General features: G+C 36.7%; 1 protein-coding gene across 1 annotated transcript; it reads left to right on the top strand.

The window, feature by feature from the left end:
- Nucleotides 1-409: 409 nt before the first annotated feature.
- On the top strand, nucleotides 410-11,557 carry LOC104463580 (nuclear pore complex protein Nup155). The gene is made up of 14 exons (XM_010075964.1): nucleotides 410-539; nucleotides 876-972; nucleotides 3,119-3,189; nucleotides 3,810-3,902; nucleotides 4,682-4,848; nucleotides 5,302-5,407; nucleotides 5,951-6,024; nucleotides 6,327-6,418; nucleotides 6,567-6,664; nucleotides 6,760-6,912; nucleotides 7,780-7,880; nucleotides 9,180-9,350; nucleotides 10,440-10,550; nucleotides 11,459-11,557. The coding sequence occupies exons 1-14, from the start codon at nucleotides 422-424 to the stop codon at nucleotides 11,555-11,557; spliced, it is 1,551 nt and encodes a 516-aa protein (XP_010074266.1). The 5' UTR covers nucleotides 410-421.
- Nucleotides 11,558-11,957: the final 400 nt, after the last annotated feature.

The raw sequence follows: 11,957 nt of genomic DNA, 5'->3' as shown, positions 1-11,957 counted from the left end.
AGAGGTGGAGAGTATCACAGTAAAAATACGGTGAAGAGTAGGCTGGGGCTGAAGTGAGTTACTGCAAGACTTTGTTTGCAAATCTCTTTGCTAGTGCCTGATTTGAGGTTTAGAATTATTGTTTATGGTCCTGCTCCTACAGAATTCTTCATTCCTGCATATCTTGTGAATAGCAGTATTTGTATGCTTAAAGTCTTTGCAGTATCAAGGCATTTTTCCTGCATAGTCTGAAGGCCTATATTAGTCATATGAAGTAAAATAGGAAATGCAATTAGTCTAATTTGGATTTCACAGATCAAGAAACAATCAGGTAAAGAAAGAAAAAGGGAGGATAAACCTTTTTTGTAATTTTCTCATTCTGTATAAGAAGCCTAATCTTTTTTTGCTGTGTCTGATTGCAGGTAGTCCTACTGTTTCTGGTATGTCGGATATGGATTATCCTTTGCAAGGACCAGGTTTGCTGTCAATACCTAATCTTCCAGAGATCAGCTCAGTCCGCAGAGTCCCACTTCCCCCAGAGCTAGTGGAGCAGTTTGGGCGTATCCTTATCAAAAATAATGTGTTAGGTTGTGTAAGTCATAATATTAGAAATTAGCTTTTTTCTTCGATAATCTCCTTCCCCAATGTTTCTGTCAGACTCCCAGTAATGAACTTCAATATTGTTCATGCTCCCTTCATGAGCTTCCAAGTGGTAACAAGGTCCATTTGTGTAGAGTTGCTGATGGAATTATTTTCTGTATGAAGAACTTTAAATGTTTATGGTACATAGTTTGTGTACTAATGTATGTAAAGTAATTTTTTTTTAAAATGATTTAGAGGGGATTTTACCTTTGCTAGCCAAAATGCATTTAGTCCTTACATCAGCAGTGCTTCAGATATGCAGTGCAATTGTATGATGGGAGTATTTCCAGAAATCAGCAGAGCTTGGCTGACCATAGACAGTGACATTTTTATATGGAACTATGAAGATGGGTATGTAGAGAATGCATTCCTGATGTTATTTTGTTGGTATTATACCAGAATTAAATAATTGCAGTAATGAGAGATTTTTTACTGGTAGCACAGAGTTGTGCTATTCAGTTTGATTTATAGAATCAGGGTAACAGAATAATGAAATGGTTAGGGTTGGAAGGGACATTAAAGGTAGTCTAGTTCGGACTTCCCTGCCATGGGCAAGGACATTTTCCATTAGACCAGGTTGCTCAAAACCTCATCCAACGTGGCCTTTTGAACACCTCCCAACTTCTCTGGGCGACCTGTTCCAGTGTCTCACCACCCTCACAGTAAAAAACTTCCTCATAATATCCAATCTAAATCTGCCCTCTTTCAACTTAAAACTGTTACCCCTCATTGTATCACTATACTCCCTCGTAAAGAGTGCTTCCTCATCTCTACTTTAGGCCCCCTTGAAGTACTGGAAGGCTGCTAGAAGGTCTCCCCGGAGCCTTCTTTTCTCCAGGCTAAACAACCCCAACTCTCTCAGCCTGTCCTCACAGGGGAGGTGCTCCGGCCCTCTGCCAGTCTTCATGGCCCTCCTCTGCACTCGCTTCAACAGCTCCATGTCTTTTTTTATGTTGGGGGCCCCAGAGCTGAATGCAATACTCCAGGTGGGGTCTCAGGAGAGCGGAATAGAGAGGGAGATTCACCTCCTTCAGCCTGCTGCTAATGCTTCTTTTGATGCAGCCTAGGACACGATTGGCTTTATGGGCTGCAAGTGTGCACTGCCGGCTCATGTTTAGCTTTTCATCAACCAGCGCCCCGAAGTCCTTCTCCTCAGGGCTGCTCTCAAGCCATTCTCTGACCAGCCTGTATTTGTGCTTGGGATTGCCCCGGCCTGTGTGCAGGACCTTGCATTTGGCCTTGTTGAACTTCCTGAGGTTGGCATGGAACCACTTCTCAAGCCTGTCAAGGTCCCTCTGGATGGCATCCCTTCCCTCCAGCATGTCTCGAGCTCCAGAGGGTGCACCCAATCTCACTGTCCATTTCTCAAACAAAGATGTTAAACAACACCAGTCCCAGTACCGAAGTACCGACCTCTGATGAACGCCACTCATCACTGGTCTTCGCTTGGACTTTGAGCTGCTGACCACAACTCTCTGAGCGCAGCCTTCCAGACAATTACTTATCCACTGAGTGGTCCAACTGGCAAATCCATGTCTCTCCAGTTTGGTGATAATAATGTCATGTGGGACTGTGTCGAATGCTTTGCACAATTCCAGGTAGATGATGTCAGTTGCTCTTCCCTTATCCAACAGTGCTTTAGCCCTGTCGTAGAAGGCCACTAAATTTGTCAGGCATGGTTTGTCCATTTGTCTTTATTCCTTCTACGTTTTAATAAAACATTTGAATAGTAAGTATTTAAGGATTTTTAAGGGTTAGTAATGTTGCTGCCAAATCTTTTAGATGAAAGAAAGGAAACTGCATTTGATTAGGATTAGACATAGCTAATATCCTGAAGTTACTGGTGTAATTATGGTAGGGCTTTGCTTATGCTAAAAAAGTAGAAAAAAAAAATACTAATTGCCTAACTTTTCTAAGTAGATTTAGTAAGTACTCTGATGCATGTCAGTGACCCGTCATTCCCACAACAGTAATACAGCATTAGTACCTTGAAGTATTGTGATTGAAGCTCTCCTGCCTAGCTTATATTAAGGATACATAACACTGAAAATAATTTCATTATATTTTCAAGTGGCAGTGATATATTTATAATTTGCAGGTTTGCTTCTTTATTTGCCTATATAGTAGGAATTATTTTAGTAAGAATTATTTTATACATATTGTTGCATTTCCTCAAGAACATTAAAGTTCAGATTGTGGCTCACGTAGCTCCTATCCGTACATTTACAATGTGTCACAGTGTACTGCCCTTTGGTTTCAGGTTTGAAACTCAGCTCAAATGATTGCCTGGATATTTTTGCTCTGGAACTTATCTGTGATTGCATTCTGCTGGACCTGCTTTCCTTCAAAGCAAAAGATGTAGATGGCTCCAGAGTGTTAAAATAAGTTTATGAATAATTTTTAAATATACAGAATATGATTTTATTTACTTTGTTATTATGTGGTACTATGTGACAAGTTTTATGCAGGTTTGGTTTTTTTTCTTGTTTGTTGACAGGGGAGATCTGGCTTATTTTGATGGCCTTAGTGAAACTATTCTTGCAGTGGGTCTTGTAAAGCCAAAGGGAGGTAAGGGTATATGACAGTGACTAGAATTAGGCAATTACTGAACCTTCTGTATATGTTTTTTTTTTTATATATGCATGTGTGAAAATCTGTGGTTTGTGTGTGTATATATGTATACACAAGACACATGGGGTTTTTTTGGTTTTGAGAAACATTATTAAATTAGTTACAAGCCAAAAATAATATGTAGTTTAACAATCATTCATATTGATAAGCTTGCATTTTTCTGCCACATTGTACTCTTAACGTTTGTGCTGTTTATAAATTTACACATCTGAGTGTAAATTATTTCCATGAGATCCTGGTTTCTATCCCTACCAGTTCTTTTGGTAGCTACTGCTTAGATAACATTGAAGTCAAAGTTGAATTGGCAATAGGATTGAATTTAAAAGAAGCACATTTATAAGAAAATGTCATTTTAAAGATCTTGTATTTCATGAACTGGAAGCCAAACTGTTGATTGATGCTCCTTTCTAATTCTAGAGTTTAGCAGATCGTTAGGTCTTAAATGTAACTATTGCCTGTAATCACTCAGTGTGTCTTTCCAGTGAATGCATTGGATACATCATCGTGATCTGAGAGGTTGGCTACAAACTAAAATTTTATTTTCCCTCCTTCCTCAGGTATCTTCCAGCCTCATGTACGACACTTACTTGTTCTGGCTACCCCCGTGGATATTGTGATTTTAGGACTCAGTTGTGCTAATATACAAGCAGGTAATCCTCTTCTCCCTTCATTCTCAGTTGTACATTAGCAAGTATACGTGGCTATATTATTAGCAGCCATTTAAAAAATAAAAAACAAGAAAAACAAGACCATGTGCTAAGCACCTTGCTGATTTTTATATCATGTGACAGGGGGAAATCATTTTTATAGGGTGTGCACTTGCTGGATCCTGGACTCCCATAGGAGCATTGAGTGGTATTATTCACCTGTTTAACAGAAAAAGCTTTTGAAACAGGTACTCCACGTAATTAAACAGCATGTTGGAGAGGGAGAGAAGAGATTTGCGTGAATCTTGGAACTGGTGAATATGGTTGATTAAACTGGTTGGCATTTGTATTCAAACCATGGAGATTGAGAACCTGATACCATTTCTTATGCCATATGTATTAGTAGAGAAAATACAGAATTGTTTGGAGAAAGTGAGAGGATTACAGTTATTTGTTGTCTTTTTATACTATCTTGATGTGAAAGAGAAAAAAGTAAAAATCTGTGTTTTAGACATCACAATTTACAGATGGCAGTGTATAGAAATAAAAAACATTGCATCTCCTTACTTGGAAACTTATACAGAAGATTTACTGTAGTTTTTTTAAAAACAGAAGATTTGTTTCTCTGCAGTTCACTTTGGAGAACAGCTGTTCCAGAATGTGTTTAGTAATTATGAAATTTTCTATAATTTTTCCTGTTTTCTGAAATGCTTCTTATCACAGACTTGTAATACTTACTAGAACAACTTAAAGACTAAAGAGAATTTATTTACTTATTTAAGGTGCTGGATCGCTCAATGACAGTATGTCTGGCGGAATGCAGCTGCTACCAGACCCTCTCTATTCGCTTCCTACTGACAATACTTACATTCTGGCAATAACATCCACTGATAATGGGCGTATCTTTTTGGCTGGAAAAGATGGCTGCTTATATGAAGTAGCATACCAGGTGACTATAGGTTTTACACACAAGCATTTTTCATTCTTTCATGGTTGTGGGACCTAGGCACTAAGAGTTCTGAAATGTGTCAGGTTTGCTGTCTTTTTTTCTTCCATAATTATCATTATGTTGTGTGGCTTGGTTGCACAATAGCTCTGATATCTTAGTGTTGATGCATTAGAAGAAGTAGTAATTATATGAGGAATAGCAATGCAGCTTTGGTCAACTTCAGAAAGAAAATTAAAATTGTGGCATCCTGCACCATTTTTTATGTAAAATTTTCCTTTTAATGATCACATATTTCTTTCAATTGAATAGTACATTTTCAATTAAATCAGTAGTGTGTAGTTAGATTTTTACTTGCATTCATACTTGTCCTATTAATGACGTTTTTAATATAACTACTAGTTTAGTTTTTATTTTGTTGTTTTCTCTCAATGGTGTGTTTGTTTTAAACTGTAGGCTGAAGCAGGCTGGTTTAGCCAGCGCTGTAGAAAAATCAATCATTCGAAGAGCGCGCTGTCTTTTCTTATTCCTTCATTACTACAGTTCACATTCTCAGAGGATGGTAAGTACTGATGGTAAAGCACCCAATAATTCAATGTAACCTTTTAAATAGTACTAGGAAGAAGTCCGAGTTGATTCCTCATTCAGAACATTTAGTTATTGTCAATCAAGCTTGCAGTGGTTAATGATTATAAAAATCAGGTCACTTGTTTGTGTGTCTAGTTCAGGATATAGATACCAAAGCCTGGGAAGTTTGACATTCATGACTAAGGTTAGTGTTCCGTAGTGCAAAATTAATACGTGCTTAGTGGGACCACTGCAAATAGTAGAATCTTTAAGTAAATAATTTTCCTGTTTCACTGTTCAGTGAAAAATTAATTTGAAATCATTGTACAATTGTTTGCTCATTTTTTTTTTTCTTTCTTTTACTAATAATTGCGTGAAATTGATTGCTGTTTTTATCACTTCTGATACTAGTCCTGTGTGGGACTCCTGCGGTTTTTGTTAACTTAAATTAATAATTTTATAGATATTCTATTTAAATTTGTTTTCACCAAATGCAGTGTTGACTTGCTGGTTCTCCCTTTTTCATCCCCCTCGCCAGATCCTGTAGTTCAAATTGCCATTGACAACTCTCGAAACATCTTATACACCCGCTCGGAAAAAGGAGTGCTGCAAGTATGTAATTTCTAATGACTGTTGGCTATGTTTCTAATTTGCATATAACTTTTTAAGTTTTCCTCAGTACCTGGGAATTCTCTGTAGGTATGTGAGGATATTATTCCAGTTTATCTTTTTGTAACAAGTGTGCTCTTAAGACCTAGAATACTTTCTTCTGAGGAAGGAGTAGCCTTTTGGTCTTCCACTCAATTATGTGGAAGCAGGAGGGTGAAATAAAAATACTTTAGTTGCTGCTTGATAAGTGAAGCTGTATTAATTAATTCAACCATAAGTCACTAAGCTGTATTATTGAATTGCAGGTTTATGATTTGGGACAAGATGGTCAAGGGATGACCAGGGTTACTTCTCTTTCACAAAATGCTATAGTTTCTGCTGCTGGAAGCATTGCCAGGTATATTTATGACAATTATAATGTAAGAGGCAAATTTCTTTAAGGCAAATAATTTCATGCTATAGTTTTGAAGAATGTTGTTTGCTTATTTCTTTTGATTGAGGTATGTTTTGTTTTTTTGGTGTGTTTTTTTTGTTCTTTTTTTTAGAACAATAGATCGTTCTGTATTTAAGCCTATTGTTCAAATAGCAGTGATTGAAAATTCTGAATCTATAGACTGTCAGCTATTAGCAGTCACACATGCAGGTAGGAAAGCAATGCTAATTCCCCCCCTTGTGAACTCATAAATAGCATCTGCACAATTCAGCAAAATTGTGACCTATTTTTTATCTTTTTTTCAGGTGTCCGACTGTATTTTAGTACCTCACAATTTAAACATCCAACAGCTCGTCCCTCCATGTTAACCTTGGTTCATGTCCGTTTGCCACCTGGTTTTTCAGCTTCTTCTAACGTGGAGAAGCCCGCAAAGGTTCACAGAGCTCTTTATAGCAAAGGTAAGCAGTGTAACATGTCTCAGATGAGGATGTGTTTTGGGGGTTTTTTTGTGACAGTCACTGTCACACTGTTTTTGCATTGGGGAGTTTGAAGCAGTGAGAAAAAGTGAGAACTAAGCATGGCTTCTGTGTGTTAATGGGAGCGTTTTTGGAAGTGGAAGGTTGTAATATTTTTCAGAATTTAGGCATTCTGCAAGGTGCAGTGTTTGAGCAGAGAACTCTGTTCCTGTGTTGATCAACTTTTTTTTCTTTAAATCTCCCCATAAAATACTTAATGTATTCAAATTCATCTACCTGTCTCTAGCCGTGTGTGATTAGTTCTTGAAAGCAGGGGATAGAATAGGCTTCTTACCTATTCAGTGCCTCTTATGCTGAGTTTAGCGTGTGCTAACTATTTACTGTTTAACTCGTTTAGCTACTGATATCGTATAAGATGCCAAACAGCTGCTGGATGGTTCCAGCTTGATGTCACTTCTGACTGTAGGCTGAATTTTTTAAAGTGCTGCAGAAATGCATGAGGGAAATATTTCCATGTTGCTGACCCTTTTAGTAATACATACTGATTTTTATCCTTGAAGTCATTTCTGGATGTTTTTTCATCCATGATCTGTTTAAACATCACATTTTTGAGCCATGTTCTACCTATTTTAGGCCAATTTTTGGTTGTGCCTTTTAGAGTAGATGGCAAATGGTGTTAAAAGTGGCCTTTTGAAGAACACTATGACATATGAAACTAGGAGATATTATTTGCTGTTCAAATTGTATAACTAGGACTTAAAGACAGAATTTTACTGCATAAGGAATGAATTTGCATCTAGTGCATGATTATTGCATCTAATACAAACTTAAGATCACTGTTCTTGCTAGGGGTCCTGCTGATGGCAGCTTCAGAAAATGAGGATAATGACATCCTGTGGTGTATCAATCATGATTCTTTCCCTTTTCAAAAGCCAATGATGGAAACACAGGTATTAAAGCAAACTTTTATACAGTTTTGATGGAATCTAAATATTACATTTTCCTTTCTTATAACTGATACTTGAATTATACTGTCTGCAAGAAATGGGTAGTTCACAGAAAACTTCCATGAGGAGTTTGGAAACGCTTGCAGAGCCACTAATCAATACGCTTCAAAGAAAAAAAAAATTAGTATGAATTTTTGTCAGTGAATGGAAACAGATGTCTTAGTAGGAATTCCTAGCTCAGCCATACTTTCTAGCTTGATGCAAGCTATGTATCAAAAACAATTGACTTGACTTCTAAGACTTCTAATTAACGTATTGGAAAATATCGTTATCTGTAGCATGCTGCATACTGTGCACAAGCACAAGAAGACATCGTCCACAGTCCATAGTGGTGTGTGTTTGATGAGGATAAAATTTGGCAAAGATTGTTTAAAATGTAGGTGCTAGAGACTCTGGGTTTCTTTGATATGCCATGTCTTCATTAAATTTCAGACATGATTCATCTCTTCATTATTTCGTCTTTTTTTTTTTCTGGTTTTCCTAGTTGGTACATCAGTGGGTTTGTAAGAGGGGTTTGCAGAAGGTTAGTTGCCTTATGTGTCAGTTCAGGGAGAACATTTAATGTATTCCAGCTCTGAAGGAAGTATGAAGTCTTCTACTGAAGCAGAATAGTGATGTCAAAACTAGTATTATTGGAGGAGCAGTGGCAGAGTTGGAGTGAATGGAGAGACTGTGTATAAGTAAAAAGTTTCAAAGTCAGGTTTTGGTTTATCTGCTGTTTTAATAACTTACAAAGGAGCATTGTAATTGCTCCAGATCCCTTCCCTGCAAAAATTTACACATAAATATCCGAAGTGCTAACCCCTCGCTTTTTTCCAAGGTATTTGATAGTAACAGACAGCTAGGTTTCCCAGACCAAACTGCAGCTTGTTCTTGAGCAGCAGTTCTTCATTGTTGGCATACATAGTTTCCTGGAATATCTTCACTACCATGTTTTACATTTAAATGTAAAACACTATCCCTATCCCCCAAAAGAAGCTATATATTATTCCCTGTCTCCCAAAAGCAGCAGTATATATATATATATATGTGTGTGTGTGTGTGTGTGTGTGTGTGTATCTGTAAATTTAGTGATAACTTTCTGTTAGACAATGCAAGAACTTGCTTATTTTCTTTGGGTTTTCTTGTGTGGAGGAGATACTATTCTGTGTAATTTAAATAGTAAATGGTAAAGTATCGCCATACATGTACAAAATCCATGTCTGTTACCAAACTTTCAATAAATATCTATGTGATGTTCAGATGACCACCCGTGTTGATGGACATTCCTGGGCTCTTTCTGCTATTGATGATTATAAAGTTCAGAAGATCATAACACCACTTAACAAAGACCTTATTCCAATAACTGATTCACCTGTTGTTGTGCAGCAACACACGCTGCCACCTAAGAAGTTTGTTCTGCTTTCAGCCCAGGTGAGTATTACTTTTCTTATTATAGGAAATCAGAAAAGTAAGTATAAAGTTGGAAGACTGATCTAAAGCTGTAAATGTTTATTCATTTTGGATATGTTTTAAGGATTGTATTCTGAACATAAAGGGAATAAGGAAGAAGATTGCTGAAACCATCTGTACCTATTTTAAATTTACTCAAAGCAGTTGGACCACTTTCTCTTGTACAGTGTATTAATAGCTTTTGTTGGTCTCCCAAGACCCTTGTAGATACAGATCATTAGAGAAGTTATTTTTAAACTTGGTTGTGTTCATTATTATATGAAGTTGAAACAGACACTGGCTGCCTAGAAAATATAGTTTGAGTAAATATTGTTGGTAACTGAAATTTGAATAAATAATTTATTCTTTGTTATAGAAGAAGTCCCAAAATGTTTTTTTGAAAGGGTTTTAAAAAACAGCACTCACAAGAAGAAATCAAGTTCCCTACTTCTCTTTTCTGATACATTTGGCATATTTTAGGGTACTTAATATCTTAACCAATAGGCAATTAAAAAAAAAAAGTTTAATCATTAATGTCTTGCAACCTCTAGAGTCAACCTGCATTTGTTTAATGTTTTGTTAAAGGCACTAATCAGACCCTCTCCAGTGGTTTGTATGGACGAAGGCAAGATGATTTTGTGTAGAGTCTTACCATGCATGCCCTTCATCCTGAGTACCTTTTTGCCATGCAGTTTTGAGGATTTGCAAGATACATAAAGCCTTGCTTTTGTGTATATGCTTGCTATATGTTTGTATTCTGTGGTATATGTTAGGGTAAGAACAGCAAAATTAACTTCATTTATGAAGAGTTTATAGCCATTGCAGTATTTTTCCTGCCATTCCTAGACTTGCTAGAAAATATTCTGCATGTGAATGAGAACAGGGCTTTAGGCGTATTGTATTGCATTATATTGTATTGCATTATATTGTACAGTATTAGGCATATTGTATTATACAGTAGTGCAACAAAGGAAAATTTCAGAATACTGAAGATAAGCAGTATGAGAAGGGGGTGTTGGGATGGCCAGAGTAAAGACAACTTTAATCTAACTTGTTTTGGGTTACTTTCAGGGAAGCTTTATGTTTCATAAATTCAGACCTGTCGATCAGCTGCGGCATCTGCTTGTTAGCAATATAGGTGGAGATGGAGAAGACATTGAAAGATTTTTCAAGTTGCATCAGGTAAGAATGTTTGACCTGTTAAGAAAAACGTAAGATTAATAATATTTATGTAAATCTAATCCCTTTCTTTAGCATCATTTTGCTGTTGCTATAAACCAGTTAACATTTTATTTATTGATTAAAGTTATTAGCTTTTCCTCCTGTATTGTCTACTTAATGCAAGGTTGTATAATGAGGAATAACATCATTTTGTGATATCTAAAAATGGAAGTTTAATTCACTTTCTCTGAAATTCTTACGTGTCTTGTACCCAGAGGTATAATGTAGTTCTTAGTTTAGGAAGGGTGTTCATAGAAGAGCAGGGGACAAAGAATTTCCAAAAAAGTTGAAGTCCTACTGCTACAAGAGGTTTTTACGTTTTGAAGGCCAGTAGAAATGTGTATGATAGGTCTATTTTTTTATTTAAGGTAAATAGCAAATAAGCAGGAAGGAAGCCATGGTGTATTACAATTTTAATTTGGTTAGTTCTTATTAGTAACTGTAGTGAGTGTTTACTGTAATCTATTCTGTTGTGGTTTGATAGGACACACTAAGTGATACTTTAACATGCCATTAGAATATGCAAACAATTATTTGTATAGAATTTTTTTCTTCAAACACAATCTTAGTCTACATTTTTTTAGAATTTGCATGAATCTTGGCCATAATTAGGTGACATACGTGGAGATTGTTTCCTACCAGTAATAGTACTGAGTTTGCAAACACTGTGTATAACAAAAACTTTCCTGCTACAGTGGGATGCCTCACCGTAATTCACTCCTCTCTGTAATGGGGAAGAGCTTATTTCCTTGTCTTCTAAATAAAATGATGCAAAAAGTATTTACTGTTTAGCATTGAGCAATGTAACTTCTATACATTTCTTATCAACTCGATATAAGCTGCCACACTAACAGTATAATATGCTCTAGGAGGATCAGGCCTGTGCCACTTGCCTTATCTTGGCCTGTTCCAATGCTGCATGTGATAGAGAAGTGTCTGCATGGGCTACTCGAGCATTCTTCAGGTAGGTTTCAGTTCTGTAGGTTGTTCTGAATATTATTATACTCAGGATCACTACAGCCACTAAATACCTTGTACAGGCTCTTTAAGCTGCTGCCTGAACGAGCATTGTTTTAAGATTAGCATAGACAGTTAAACCTGTTGAAATATGCTTTTGCACTAATTTAGGGCTCGTCAACAAAGGAAGCTTCCTGTAATGGTAATTTCTGGTTAGTTCCCCTCTTGAATGCTTGTATTCCACTTGTAGAGTAGGCTACTGAAAAGAAAGTTAATCTGCTTGAAGTGAACTTATCTATACTTCTCAGTATTCCAGTTCATCGAAGTACAGTGTGTAGTAATATATTTAATGAGACCAACTCAGACACCTGGAAAAGGAACAGACAAGTGGGAAACGGGGGAGGTGCCCGA

The sequence above is a fragment of the Pterocles gutturalis genome, unplaced genomic scaffold, assembly GCF_000699245.1.
Source record: "Pterocles gutturalis isolate BGI_N339 unplaced genomic scaffold, ASM69924v1 scaffold6518, whole genome shotgun sequence".
NCBI lineage: Eukaryota > Metazoa > Chordata > Aves > Pterocliformes > Pteroclidae > Pterocles > Pterocles gutturalis.
This window is presented reverse-complemented; position numbering and strand designations above follow the sequence as displayed.

What these genes read in the sequence shown, in the direction of transcription:
- LOC104463580 (XM_010075964.1), top strand. Translation starts at nt 422, where the DNA reads ATGTCGGATATGGATTATCCTTTGCAAGGACCAGGTTTGCTGTCAATA. An exon ending in ATTAGCAGTCACACATGCAG is followed by an intron (nt 6,665 to 6,759) that starts GTAGGAAAGCAA and finishes TCTTTTTTTCAG; the next exon opens with GTGTCCGACTGTATTTTAGT. An exon ending in TTGTTCTGCTTTCAGCCCAG is followed by an intron (nt 9,351 to 10,439) that starts GTGAGTATTACT and finishes GGTTACTTTCAG; the next exon opens with GGAAGCTTTATGTTTCATAA.